General features: G+C 39.3%; 1 protein-coding gene across 2 annotated transcripts in view; it reads left to right on the top strand.

The window, feature by feature from the left end:
* thsd7ba (thrombospondin, type I, domain containing 7Ba) overlaps positions 1-12,777 on the top strand; it is a 234,907-nt gene that overhangs the window by 164,120 nt on the left and 58,010 nt on the right. For both annotated transcript variants that reach the window (XM_058081143.1, XM_058081144.1), the window contains 2 exons: positions 4,395-4,661; positions 7,079-7,257. In XM_058081143.1, coding sequence (XP_057937126.1) covers positions 4,395-4,661; positions 7,079-7,257 — 446 coding nt within the window. The remainder of the gene's footprint in view (positions 1-4,394; positions 4,662-7,078; positions 7,258-12,777) is intronic.

Below are 12,777 nucleotides of genomic sequence, written 5' to 3'. Positions count from 1 at the left end.
TAGAAAATGACTGAATGAATGAATCTTCCTGGTCATACGGCAAGGTCAACACAAACAGTCAGTCCAGCAAATGTAAACATACTATCTGAAGTACTGCAGTATTTACTGACTTTGCTGACCTGCATGTCGGGATAAACTCATTCTATTTGCTTTCAATCAGTATATTTCAATAAATGTTCTTAACTCCTTTTTCCAATGAATGCTACCCAGTGGAATTGTGCCACAGGAAAGGCTTGTGTGTATGTCGCTGAAATTTTTACACCTGACTTCATCTTCGGGGCCTTCAGACTTCAGGCCAAAACATAGATATTACTGGATCAATAACAATTTTGTCCCCCTTTCTGCCTCAATTGCTTTAAAAGGTGATGAATGCACAGTTGATTCCTTGCATTGTAAATAATTCTAGGTGATCAATGAGTTAGCAATGCATTGTTGTGGCTTTATGAAACCACTCTTGACACTCAGGTTTTCTGGCCACTCTCTGGTGTTGGGAATGGAATATTTTCCACTCTGTTTTGGATAAGTACTCCAATATATTTGCGTTTGTTCACCACAGAGACATGAGACACAATCACCCACCAGTTGAGAATCACTACTCTAAATGTCCATAAATGTGAAAAGTTTATATAGTATGTTCTGCAAGCAGCCCAGGGCTCCAGCTCACCCATGACCCGAATGAGGACAAGCGAATAAATGAATGCAGAAATATCTTGATGAGACACTCAGGCCCATTGTCCTGTCATTCTGCCACCGGTTGATTGCCAGATGCATAAATCTCCTGCAAGCTAAAAATGTGTGGCATGCAAATGGCCCATTCCTTAAAATCAGCTTAAGAAAAATGCCAAATCAAAATGTTTTTTTTTTTATCAAACTGCTTTTCAGTCTTATATGATGACATGCCTACAATTAAGGGACACCATATAATTATCATTATATTAGCCTCTTCCGCACATTAGTAAAGCACAAAATGAGGGCCTCTCTTTCCACTGATGCTGCTTCATGATGCTTCCTGTAATTATGTTGTCACTCATTATCAGTTTTTACATTTCAGTGGAAAAAAAAAACAAGCCACTTGCATGGAAAATAATATTGACGCTCGGCATTGAGAGGCCTGCATGTCAGCCTTCTTTCACATGAACAAATAATTGTGGAAGTTGTAGAAATGCCATTAAAATGATGGCTGGAGCCTTGCTGCATCTTTACCCTCTGTTTTCATAACAGCATTACACTGATCAATCATATTTTACCAGATTTTTATTTCAACAAATAGTACATTTACATAGTCGTGCATGGAATTTAATGCATTTGCTTTAATTTCATGGAGTTTTTTGCTTCTATTTTATGCAATTGATTTGCATAAGGGACTGAGTGTGGAGAGAGGATGGAATTTATTAGGCACCTATTTTAGAGCTTTTTTTACGACTACACACTGTTATATTAAGTATGTTCGGCCATATTATTTAGCAGATAGACTAAAACAGCATTTATGTTTATTCAGTACATGTTATAAGAGATAAAGACCATTGTTTGTTTAAATAAAGTTGTAGACACATGAATTAAACATAGAATGGTATGTCAAGGCTAAAAATAATTTCCTGGTGCTCACCTCCTGCCCGGAGGTTGCTAGCATTTTATGCACAGTATGGCCTGAGAGACGGGGTCTTAAAAAGAGTCTGTTTGATATCACTTATAATAAGGTACACAAAATGACAGTAGTTAATGAGGAACCTACCTAACCACTACTCATTAGCTCCTCATTAGTTCTTCAGTGACTACTTTAGTCGTTAGTTTTTCATTAGTCCTTTAGTTCCTCAATAAGTACTGTATTTTTGTCGTCAACTATGTCGACAGGATTACACAGAATGTGAGACCTATCTAGTGTTGTGGCGTGTGTGGGCTGAATAAGGGTGTTCCTAATCAAGCGGCCCATTTTCGACTTTGTTTGTCAATGACTTTGCCATGGTTACAGCTCACTACCTGGTCAACATAGGGGTTCTTTCGGTTTGTCCCACATTAGTAGCGGCAGAATAATATACACACTAATTAAAGTTTTATACATTTGGAAGTATAAATTGACAAGAACGTGGCGTGAGTCACTCTGGACCCTAAAACGTAGAGAGAAGTCTTGGAAAAAAATGTTTATTATAACTGAAGGTGTCCACTACAGGGTAAAGTACAAAATAATGTGCAAGTGATGGTGCAAGTCTGAGAGACTGGATGCATAAAATGAACCTGGGCAATAGTATGTTGTCCCTGAGGGGAGTGTACATGTGACAGATTCATCCCAAGCAGACAGGAAAAAACTAAACACTCGTCACAAGAACAAAAAAAAAAAAAAAAACCCAGTTGAAAAAAGATCAAGAGGGCAAAAACTAGACAAGTAAACCAACAGAAAATCACAGCAGAATAACTCCAGCGGGCTCGTACTCATGAGACGAGATCAAAAGCCAGAAAGCAGGGGTTCAGAGAGATCATAAGGTAACTTGAGGGACAATCTGGCATGCACTGGTCTCAATCGCAGGGTGTAAATTGGCCACAACCCGCCTCCAGTCAGCCAGGGTGCACTGCAGGGGAAAGGCAGCAGGCGGCAGCAAAGCAACAACAGATCACAACATAAATAAAGTCAAATACACAAATCCAAGGCATTCAGAAGACACATTCAAATATGCTGTGATGATACAGTATGAAGTATAAGAAGTATGTGTAAATATCGAAGTAATATACTGTATTTACTACATTGGTCACAAGGTGTCAGTACACTTACTGTAATGTGCGGTGAGACACACAAGCACCAGACTTGATCGCCATAACAAGAGGCTTTTATTGCAGGTTTAAATGATCTCACAGCAGAAATAATAATAATCCCAACTACAAGCTAGTATTACAGCCGTAACCCACGTCAAGCTAAAGCTACTCATAACCCTTGCCATCAATTAGTTCCACGTCTTAAATGCCTCGTTTTATGTTATTATGAGTAATACGAGTGTAACTATGGGGTATTATTGTATTTCTCAAGGGCTCTAGTACTGTAACTATGAAACATTTGAATCATAAATGAGGAATATGTAAAAAGGAACAAATTAACCACAATAAATGAGGGATTACTGTCATAATAAATATAATATATACCCTATATAATATATATATAAATATAATAATAACTAACAAGATCTCTGTGTATAGACTGGTCATATATCTCATCTTGTTTCATATTATCTGCATACTGTATTTGTATATAACTCTGGGAAAAACAGTTGATTTTGTTAATACTTGGGTTGTTTATATTGTTTATTTTTCTATATTGTGTGTTTTGGACTGCTTAACTGTTTCTGTACTCTTGCTGCTGTGCAATGCAAATTTCCCCACTGAGGGACGAATAAAGGCATATCTTATCTTATCTTATGTTATGTGAGATAACAGGATGGGCTTCTGCACTTTGCTTTGCAGGTCTGTAATTGACACACAACTGTGCCAAAGGCCTTTCCATAACTGTTGTAAAACCCAATGTACAGTTGCAGCCAGAAGTTGGCATGCACTTATCATGGGATTATACGTACAGGCTCATGTCACTTAGAAAGTTTCACCTCGACCGGACATTTTTTGTACCCATTAACATTCTTCTGGCAAGATTCTGGCACCATATTTGAGCACTCTGCTTGGCAGGGTTCCTAGAGTTCATTTACAGGTAAATTGGTTGCTTTCCCTTAACCATGGTCCACAGCTTTTCCAGGGAAGACCAAAAGACAATGGTTGAATTTTATTATAATGCCTGTTTGTGCCATTCTAGCTGTTGATATGTGAAGAATATGGAGGTTGTCCATCTTTATTCCCTCAGTTATAGACGTTACAATTATATTACACACAGTATACTGTATATATTTAGTTGTAATAGTCACCGAAATCCAACCACTTTTGTGATGTTGTAGTTTAACGCATACATTAAGCTTCCACCATTCACTTTGGAGGATTATAATTCAAAGTGAATTATTTCTGGAAGATATGTACTGTATGTCTGCGCATATTTGTAATCGTTGCCCGGAGTCATGCTAAGTACTCTCTAATTATGCACTGTGAAGAAAAATATATCCCTTGACATTGGTAATAGACCACCTACTGATTTATGTTGTAATATTTGCAACAATTTTCATCCATAGAAAATTAAATCAAGCAAGCATGAAACAGTGGGAAAATTAACGTATAGCAATTTATGAAGTCAATGTATGAACTCAAGTAATTACAAGCAAACACACCTGTGGTGTTTTCCCAGCAAGGTCATCTGGATTAAAATGCAGTAGAACAAATTAAGATCTGACACTTTTCTTGCAAGACTTTGTGATGACATAACTTTTTATCTTTTACTCATAACAAAAAAAATCCTTGTATCATCCCTTCAGGTCGTAGTAAAAAGAAGGACCCATGCCTGAATGAGGCATTATACCCTCTGGAGGAGAAAGAGGCTTGTCCCTGTGAGGAGTATCTGTCCCAGCCCTTTGGGAACTGGTCGGATTGCATCCTCCATGAACCTTCCGCTCTGGAGTTCTTGCAGAGTTGGACGAGCTACCAGGAGGTGAAGGAGTGTGGTCAAGGCCTGCGTTACAAAGCTGTGGCCTGCATTGACCAACAGGGGCGGCTTGTGGATCCCACGATGTGTACAGAGACAGGTAAGGCTTGAACCGCACTTATAGAACATTTAATTGTTGAAATACTTGTGAGATTAAGAACCTGTTGTACTTTTTGTTGATTTGTACAAACCACTGCATGAGTTGTTGGCACCAAGCATGAATAAAGATGCTAAAAGTGTATAGTCCCACCCCACCCAAATAACCTGCAATGGGGCCAAATCAAATTGCGAGTGGCAGTGATTTGATAAAGAAGCTGATAAGCACTATTAAATTCATTTCTCACTAGGATGTACGGGAAGTCTGCATCAACAATAGATTGAATTAATTATTAATTCTTTGGATTTACATTATTTCCGATGGGAACCACTGCCTCAGTCTGCATACTTTTTTTTTTTTGTCTGACCTTCATCCACACACAGAAACCAAGGTCCCACTGTATCAAACATATCAGTTAATTACTTTCATAATGGCAGCAGTTTAATGTTGATCAGTAGCGCAAAAAAGATTACCACATTTTTAGGAGTATAAGTCACATCCGTCAAAAATACATCAGGATGAAGAAAAACACATACAGTATAAGCCATCGTCAGAATGATTTTTTATTTTTATTTTTTTGGGGGGGGCGGGGGGGGTGTCATCTTATCATTTCAGATATGCATACTATGTTACATTATTGTTTCTCACATATACACTTACAATACAATACACTTACAATATCTATTTATTCATTCATTCATTCATTTTCTACCGCTTTTCTTCACGAGGGTCGCGGGGGGTGCTGGAGCCTATCCCAGCTGTCTTCGGGCGGGAGGCGGGGTACACTGGGATTGGCCAGCCAATCACAGGGCACATATAGACAAACAACCATTCACACTCACATTCATACCTATGGACAATTTGGAGTGGCCAATTAACCTAGCATGTTTTTGGAATGTGGGAGGAAACCGGAGTACCTGGAGAAAACCCACGCATGCACGGGGAGAACATGCCATCATCTTACCATTTCTAAAGACATTATATACACAAGAGAAGAAGATGGAGCCAGAGGAAGGAGACCAACAAGGAGAAAAACAAAACTACAGAATCAGAAATAAGTCACATGGATACAATAAGAATGGACCCATTCAATAAATGTAAGGATGTTTTCGAAGAAGACGCTATTAATGTGACGTGACATACCTGTATGCAACATGTACCGGTAAATTAACATTGAAACTTTTTGTTTTCAAAAAGGAATTAAAATAGAAATTTAGTTAGCCACTGCATCACACCGCAGCTACAATTTCCAAGCGAGACATAACTAGTGTCCACGTGACAACAGCTGTTTAAGTGGGACCTATTTTGCTCATTTTGTATTGAGTTGATAACACATGAAACCCGCACAGAAAGCTTTCTAGATCTTCCCGATTCTGCACCTCTTTCTACAGTATTTCTATGGATTTCCTGCTTCCAACCCAAACGGTCTATTTAATATACTCCGCCTCCGGGCACGCCCACTTCGCTGTGATTGATCACATTCCCAAGCGCTCCCAAGGACATGCGGATACAGTCATGGAAAAAATGATGAGACCACAAATAAAGCAAAGAAACAAGGGTGGTCTCATCATTATTTCCATGACTGCACGTCCGTGTTTACTGAGTACAGGAAATCTGCAGTCCAGACTGCATTGACATGAATAAAACTCTGTGTTAGAAAATTTTTTTAAAACCGAGCGTGCAGAACCATCCAAAACCTCTTTCAGGCCTCACTTCCAAATGTGCAAAACTCATTATCTGAAGCTGTGTCATCGTTTATACAACATTGTAGCAACATTTATACAATGGTCAGAAAAGTGGAAAAAACATAGTAGGTCCTATTTAAACTACAATATTTCGCAATCCATACAGGTATCATATCAGGATAGTTGCACATTACTCAAAAACACATCCGTTCCCAAGGCATATGAGTATTCCGTAACAAAATATGGTCTGTATCTGTATCATTGAATTTGTGTGCCTGACTGTGTCACAACATGCTCATCTGAATAAATGATAGTGAACTACATTTCCAATTGAATATCACACTTTATTACAAAGAAAAAGGAGAAAAATAAATGTTTGCCAGGTTTATGAAATGACTTTTCGAAGGTATTTTCCAGACTGTCAGTTTCTGGTGACCTAAAACATTGTGTGTTCATGTGTGGACAAAAGGCCAAACTCTCTATAAAATACAGATTGTGGCAGAGCAATAGGAAATGCATTGAATACTTCCACAACCCAGTGGAAGTTTGTCAGTGCTGTGCTGGCACACCTGGGCAGAAAGACACTCATTAGTCCGATAATTAGTTTTTGGTCACAGAGAGCAAGTGCGGCAGAGCACAGGCCAACGTGTGAAATTATTCATGTGACCCAGAATGAAACTGTCACCCAAGTGCGAATCAGACCTCCCTCTCCTGTTTGCCAATGTTCCGTTTCAGGCTACATGGTGGAGATGTGCCACATCCCTTGTCCCCTGGACTGTAAACTGAGTGACTGGTCTGCATGGTCCACCTGCAGTACATCCTGTGGCAGTGGGCTAAAGGTCAGATCCAAGTGGCTGAGAGAAAAGGCGTTTAATGGGGGGCGGCCATGCCCAAAACTTGACCTGAAGAACCAGGTAAGAAGAACACAACTCATTGTGAGCCATAATCAGTAACACATGGAACATATCTTCTAGTGTTATTTCCAACCATTTTTCCTCATCTTGTTCAGCACATACAAGACAAACAATGCATTTAAATGTTCACGGAGATGGAATAAGAAGTTAACCCATCACCCATCCTTATTAGTGTTTTGTTCTCTCAAGCTGCATGAGAAGTCCACTCATGTTCTCCACCATCGAGTGGATGTCAAATTGTACTAATGGCAGCAACTGAACACCTTGTTATGTGGAGGTAAACAATGTTCTCATTTGGGATGAATGCTGTACGCCTTAGGAATGTTTTTTTTTTCCCTCTCACTCTTGTGGCATTGTTAACGTGATCATGTTACATAAACACAAAGTACAGCTGATGCATGTTCCTTACGTTTGACCTGCAAGGTTTCAATATCAAATTAGACTCTTGGGTGACTTGTTTTTTTTTGTAAAAACATGAAAACAGTATTGTTAAGTAAAAGGAAAGCAAAGCAGTGGCACTTTCGACATTCTATAAGCAGATTTTATTTAAGTGGCTGTGAGCAATGGCGGTGTCTTAAAGGGTTCTGGTATGGAAAAAGCATATGTGTTTTATTAATGCAGTGCTTCAGCGAGTTTGAAAGGACACTTTAGCTTGTGGAGGTCAGTATGTACTAGATGAGCCATGGCTTGCAAGACGGAATTTGTGTACAGATGGTTAAGTACCCGCTAACAAGGTCTTTATGGCCCCGGTTGTATTGAAATGAAATAACCCTGGCTACTTAAACTGGTGCCTGTTGTTGCCAAGGCCCTCGTAGATTTATCCCAGGGTAAGAGCAGGGCTTGTTGTTAATGTTACCAAATTGTCCTCAATAAAGGGTGGTACATCTGTCAGAATTGTGGCTAAAAGCTAATATAAGCGGAACTCTGGCTTGGTTGATGCAAAATGTAATTAAAATGAACTATGAAACAGCAGTGGTGCTGAATCTCTGTGGGATGGATACAAGAACAGTTTGTAGACCAACCAACAGTTCATTCATTCATTTTCTACCGCTTTTCCTCATGAGGGTCACGGGGGTGCTGGAGCCTATCCCAGCTGTCTTCGGGCGAGAGGCGGGGTACAGCCAATCACAGGGCACATATAGACAAACAACCATTCACACTCACATTCATACCTATGGACAATTTGGAGTCACCAATTAACCTAGCATGTTTTTGGAATGTGGGAGGAAACCGGAGTACCCGGAGAAAACCCACGCATGCACGGGGAGAACATGCAAACTCCACACAGAGATGGCCGAGGGTGGAATTGAACCCTGGTCTCCCAGCTGTGAGGTCCGCGCGCTAACCACTCGACCGCCATGCCGCCCCCAACCAACAGTTGTCATGGGAAATACACTACACACAACAAAAATATTAGTGTCTGATATGACTACTATTTACCTCAGAGAGAGTATATCCCGATGGCTCATGTTGTGGACCGCTTTATGGAATGGGAAGCCGTATGTTATGGACAGTTAACACAAGCGCATTTTATTGATTGCATTTTGAATACACAAAGATATGGTGCTGAGATCCCGAGACCCAATGTCCCATGTGTCCATGACCATCACCTCGTATTACAGCATGATAGCATGATGGCACTCTGTCACAAGGATCTGTACACATTTCCTGGAAGCTGAAAACAGGATACTCACCGGACACCCATTCAGCATGTTTGGAATGCTGTAGAATCCGGCAGCTACAGTATCAGTATCTGTATGTGTGTATGTATTGCGGCAACAGTCCTGATTTTAGGTTTGAGTCATTTTGTTCGTTTCTATTATGCAATGTGGTGGTTACTGTTGACTAGTGATTGAACGCAACACATGAATTATATGACATGGATATAGAAGCGATGAGCCAGTACACCTGTATCTGTATCTGTATTCTCACCCATCTAAATTATCTGTGTACCTCTACTCTGAATGAAGTGAGTCTGGTTTAACCGACACCAACAGTGACACAATGAGCCGTGTACAGCTCTCTTGTGAAATGCACTATGTACGAAACAGTGTTTACAGTGTTTTATGAAGCAACTTGCAGGCTTACCTAGTGTTGTGGCCAGTCAGTGTAAAGAAAACCACCATAACAAACAATAATAAATACTGTATATATATTTTGCTTTTATGTGTATTTTCCCCTAACATCATATCATATCAGCATATTTTAATAATTGTGATTTTAGAATAACATGATTTGTAGGTTCTCTTTGAGAGGCATGATGGATTATCCCAAACTAACATTTTTGTACCACAGTGAGTAAAGTGCACTTTCATAGTTATTCCCCCATATCTAGTTATGGGGATATATATAATTTGTAAATACACAGGATTGATGGGAACTGTCTTTTGTGCCAATAGATGGTAGTTGCATGAGTGGTGGAAGCACATGAGGTTCAAGGATGGTATGTTTTTGTCAAACCGTCTTTTCAGTATATTCATTTCATCTGTGACTTCTTAGTATTAGCTCTTGTGTGTTCCAGAACAAAATGTATAATATTCATTCATTTTCTACCGCTTATCCTCACGAGGGTCGCGGGTGAGCTGGAGCCTATCCCAGCTGTCTTCGGGCGAGAGTGACGGTGCAGATATACGTTGCTAAACCTCACTGCTTGACACCTTAAGGGTTGCGTTGGACATTGAAATGACAGTGGCGGGGTACACCCTGGACTGGTCGCCAGCCAATCACAGGCCACATAAAGACAAACAACCATTCACACTCACATTCATACCTATGGACAATTTGGAGTCACCAATTAACCTAGCATGTTTTTGGAATGTGGGAGGAAGCCGGAGTACACAGAGAAAACCCACGCATGCACGGGGAGAACATGCAAACACCACACAGAGATGGCCGAGGGTGGGATTGAACTCAGGTCTCCTAGCTGTGAGGTCTGCACGCTGACCACTCGACAGCCGTGCAGCCCACGTGTAATATTGTTTGCAAATACTAGCTTTAGCTTTTATTTCTTTAAATATATCACTACGTATATTGATGGTTACTATGGTACCCATTATTGTCATTGTATGGTCATATCACCTCGTACTCAGGTATGTGATAAAAAATAATAAATAAATAAAATAAAGTATATCAGGAAGGCAGGAAGTGAACAAATGTACCAGTTACTGATTGTAAAAGTACAAGATGGAGGGGTAGAATTTAATAAGCTTTGCTTCTTCCTACTCCTTTTGGACATGTGGAACTGGGAACTGATTATGTGATGCACTCAATTGTAATCTGATGCATGAAATTAAACCATTACCATTACCATTAAAGATGGAAAAATGTTGATCACAGTTTTCCAAAGTCAAAGCTGATGTGTGTGAATATCTTGTTTTGCCTAACACACAAATATAATAGGTCTGCTTTCATGAATGGCTAAGGACATTTTTAAAAAAAAATATAGATTGATTAATTGTTGTCACGCTAGTTAGATTTAAATTGTACATGCCTGTCCATCTCTCCCAGAACCATGTCAACTAATCTTGAGCCTGAGTATGGCTAAATTCCAACAAACAGATGTTTTCTATTCATCAACACCAGAGGTAACTTGCTGGACTGAGTTGAAATGTACACTACACGGCTTTTCATTCTATTATGTCATGCTTGACCGAGCGAAATGGGGAGAGACAGAAAGTGTTACCTCGATGGCTGCATTTACTGTTGTGATGTGTTTGTAGCGAGTGCAGGTCAGGGAGGAAATAAGACTGTTGGCGGACTGAGGGTTTAGAATGTCGGTATCGCTTTACAATAATCAGGACTGATCAGAATGTCTAAAGATGGATTAGACGCAATATTACAATGCTCAACAACAGAAAACCTATTTACCTTGGGGTTATGATGGCGTCAATGTGTCACAGAAAAATTACATTTAAGCACAAATTTGTACAAACTTTTGATCAGCTGATGAACAGCATGTTTTAGTTTAAGTGTTCAATAAACTCGACATCTCGGTTTTCACATTTCTTTTGATAGTGAGCCAAATACAAAATGATAGATGGGTTGCATGGGTTCCATATGAGAGTGTAACCGGTCCCGGTCAGAGTGACGGTGCAGATATACGTTGATAAACATCACTGTTTGAGACCTTAAGTGTTGCGTTGGTCAGTATTTCCCTTCATTTTGGATAACCACAGTTGACAGAACAGTAGAAAAAACAAAAAGAGATTCAGTCGACCAAGCCTGCACACTAATGTGGATCAACACCAGATTTTACACCTTCAGTGATACTCACCTCCTGCATATGTGGGAATTCAGTCCTGAATTATGCATTAAGCAATGTAAAGGTAGTCTACATGTCAGAAATAATGTTGCTTTCTTGTTTTCTTTGCATTATTTATTATTTGTGAAGGTGTTCACCAACATATTGTCGACTCGCCCACATACTGTATATATTTCTGCATCCTGTATGACGCTGGACCAATGTCAGTCTAATGAGGATGTTAATGACAATGAGAAAATATGCATTAACATTAATAATAGTCAGATGCAGATAGTTCTGCCATAAATACGTTTCATTGTTTGACTTGCAGATGTGATGCTGTATCGACACTGACATATTTTGTGATCCAGTGTATGGGCGAGTAACCCAATCGCCAGCAGGTTTTTGCGTGCAAATTGACTTCCAATCACATCATAGCCCTTGTTTTGGAGCGTTAAATCAAAGCTGTTTGACAATTCTCTATTGAATTTGGTGACAGCTCATATATCATGAATGAGGCAGTCACAGCAGGGATCAACATTTGGTTTTTGCTTGTGCTTGTAATTCGAAGTTGTTGAAGTGGTTGTGTCTTATTTTGCTGGAAATCGATAGTACATTGTATTGTAAACAAGGTTTACTACACAGCATATGTCAAATAATGATGGTGATTGTGTGTAGACTTCCATCCACATGGGAGAGTTTGCTTTGGTCATACAGTACTTAAATGTGATGTCGTTGCCTGAAACACAATTTAACCACTGAACATGTGAAAATGGAGTTGACTGTTGTTTGGGGTTTATGTGTTTTTAAGGCATCAGACGTTTCTTCTAAGTCTTGTGAACAAACGTCTATGGGAATTTCATAATTACTCACGTCACACCTTTATGAAGTCCATGTATGGATTGGTTTTGCTTGATGTCAGAGTTGTGTCTAAACCAGGGGTGGGCAAACTACGGCCCGGGGGCCACATCCGGCCCGCCAAGTGTTTGAATACGGCCCGCCCAATCTTTCCAAAGTATTTCATTTAAACTCAACATACAACCTGGCATCATGGCCTGAGCCAACCTTTTGATGGTTTTATCAATTTAGTTTTTTGACATGGTCTGTTGTTTACAAAGTGCTCCTGAAAAAAGGGACACAAGCACATAATAATAATAATAATAATAATAATAATAATAATAATAATAATAATAATAATAATAATAATAATAATAATAATAATAATAATAATTATTATTATTATTATTATTATTATTATTATTATTATTATTAGATTATTA

This window comes from Doryrhamphus excisus, chromosome 9 (genome assembly GCF_030265055.1).
Source record: "Doryrhamphus excisus isolate RoL2022-K1 chromosome 9, RoL_Dexc_1.0, whole genome shotgun sequence".
NCBI lineage: Eukaryota > Metazoa > Chordata > Actinopteri > Syngnathiformes > Syngnathidae > Doryrhamphus > Doryrhamphus excisus.
This window is presented reverse-complemented; position numbering and strand designations above follow the sequence as displayed.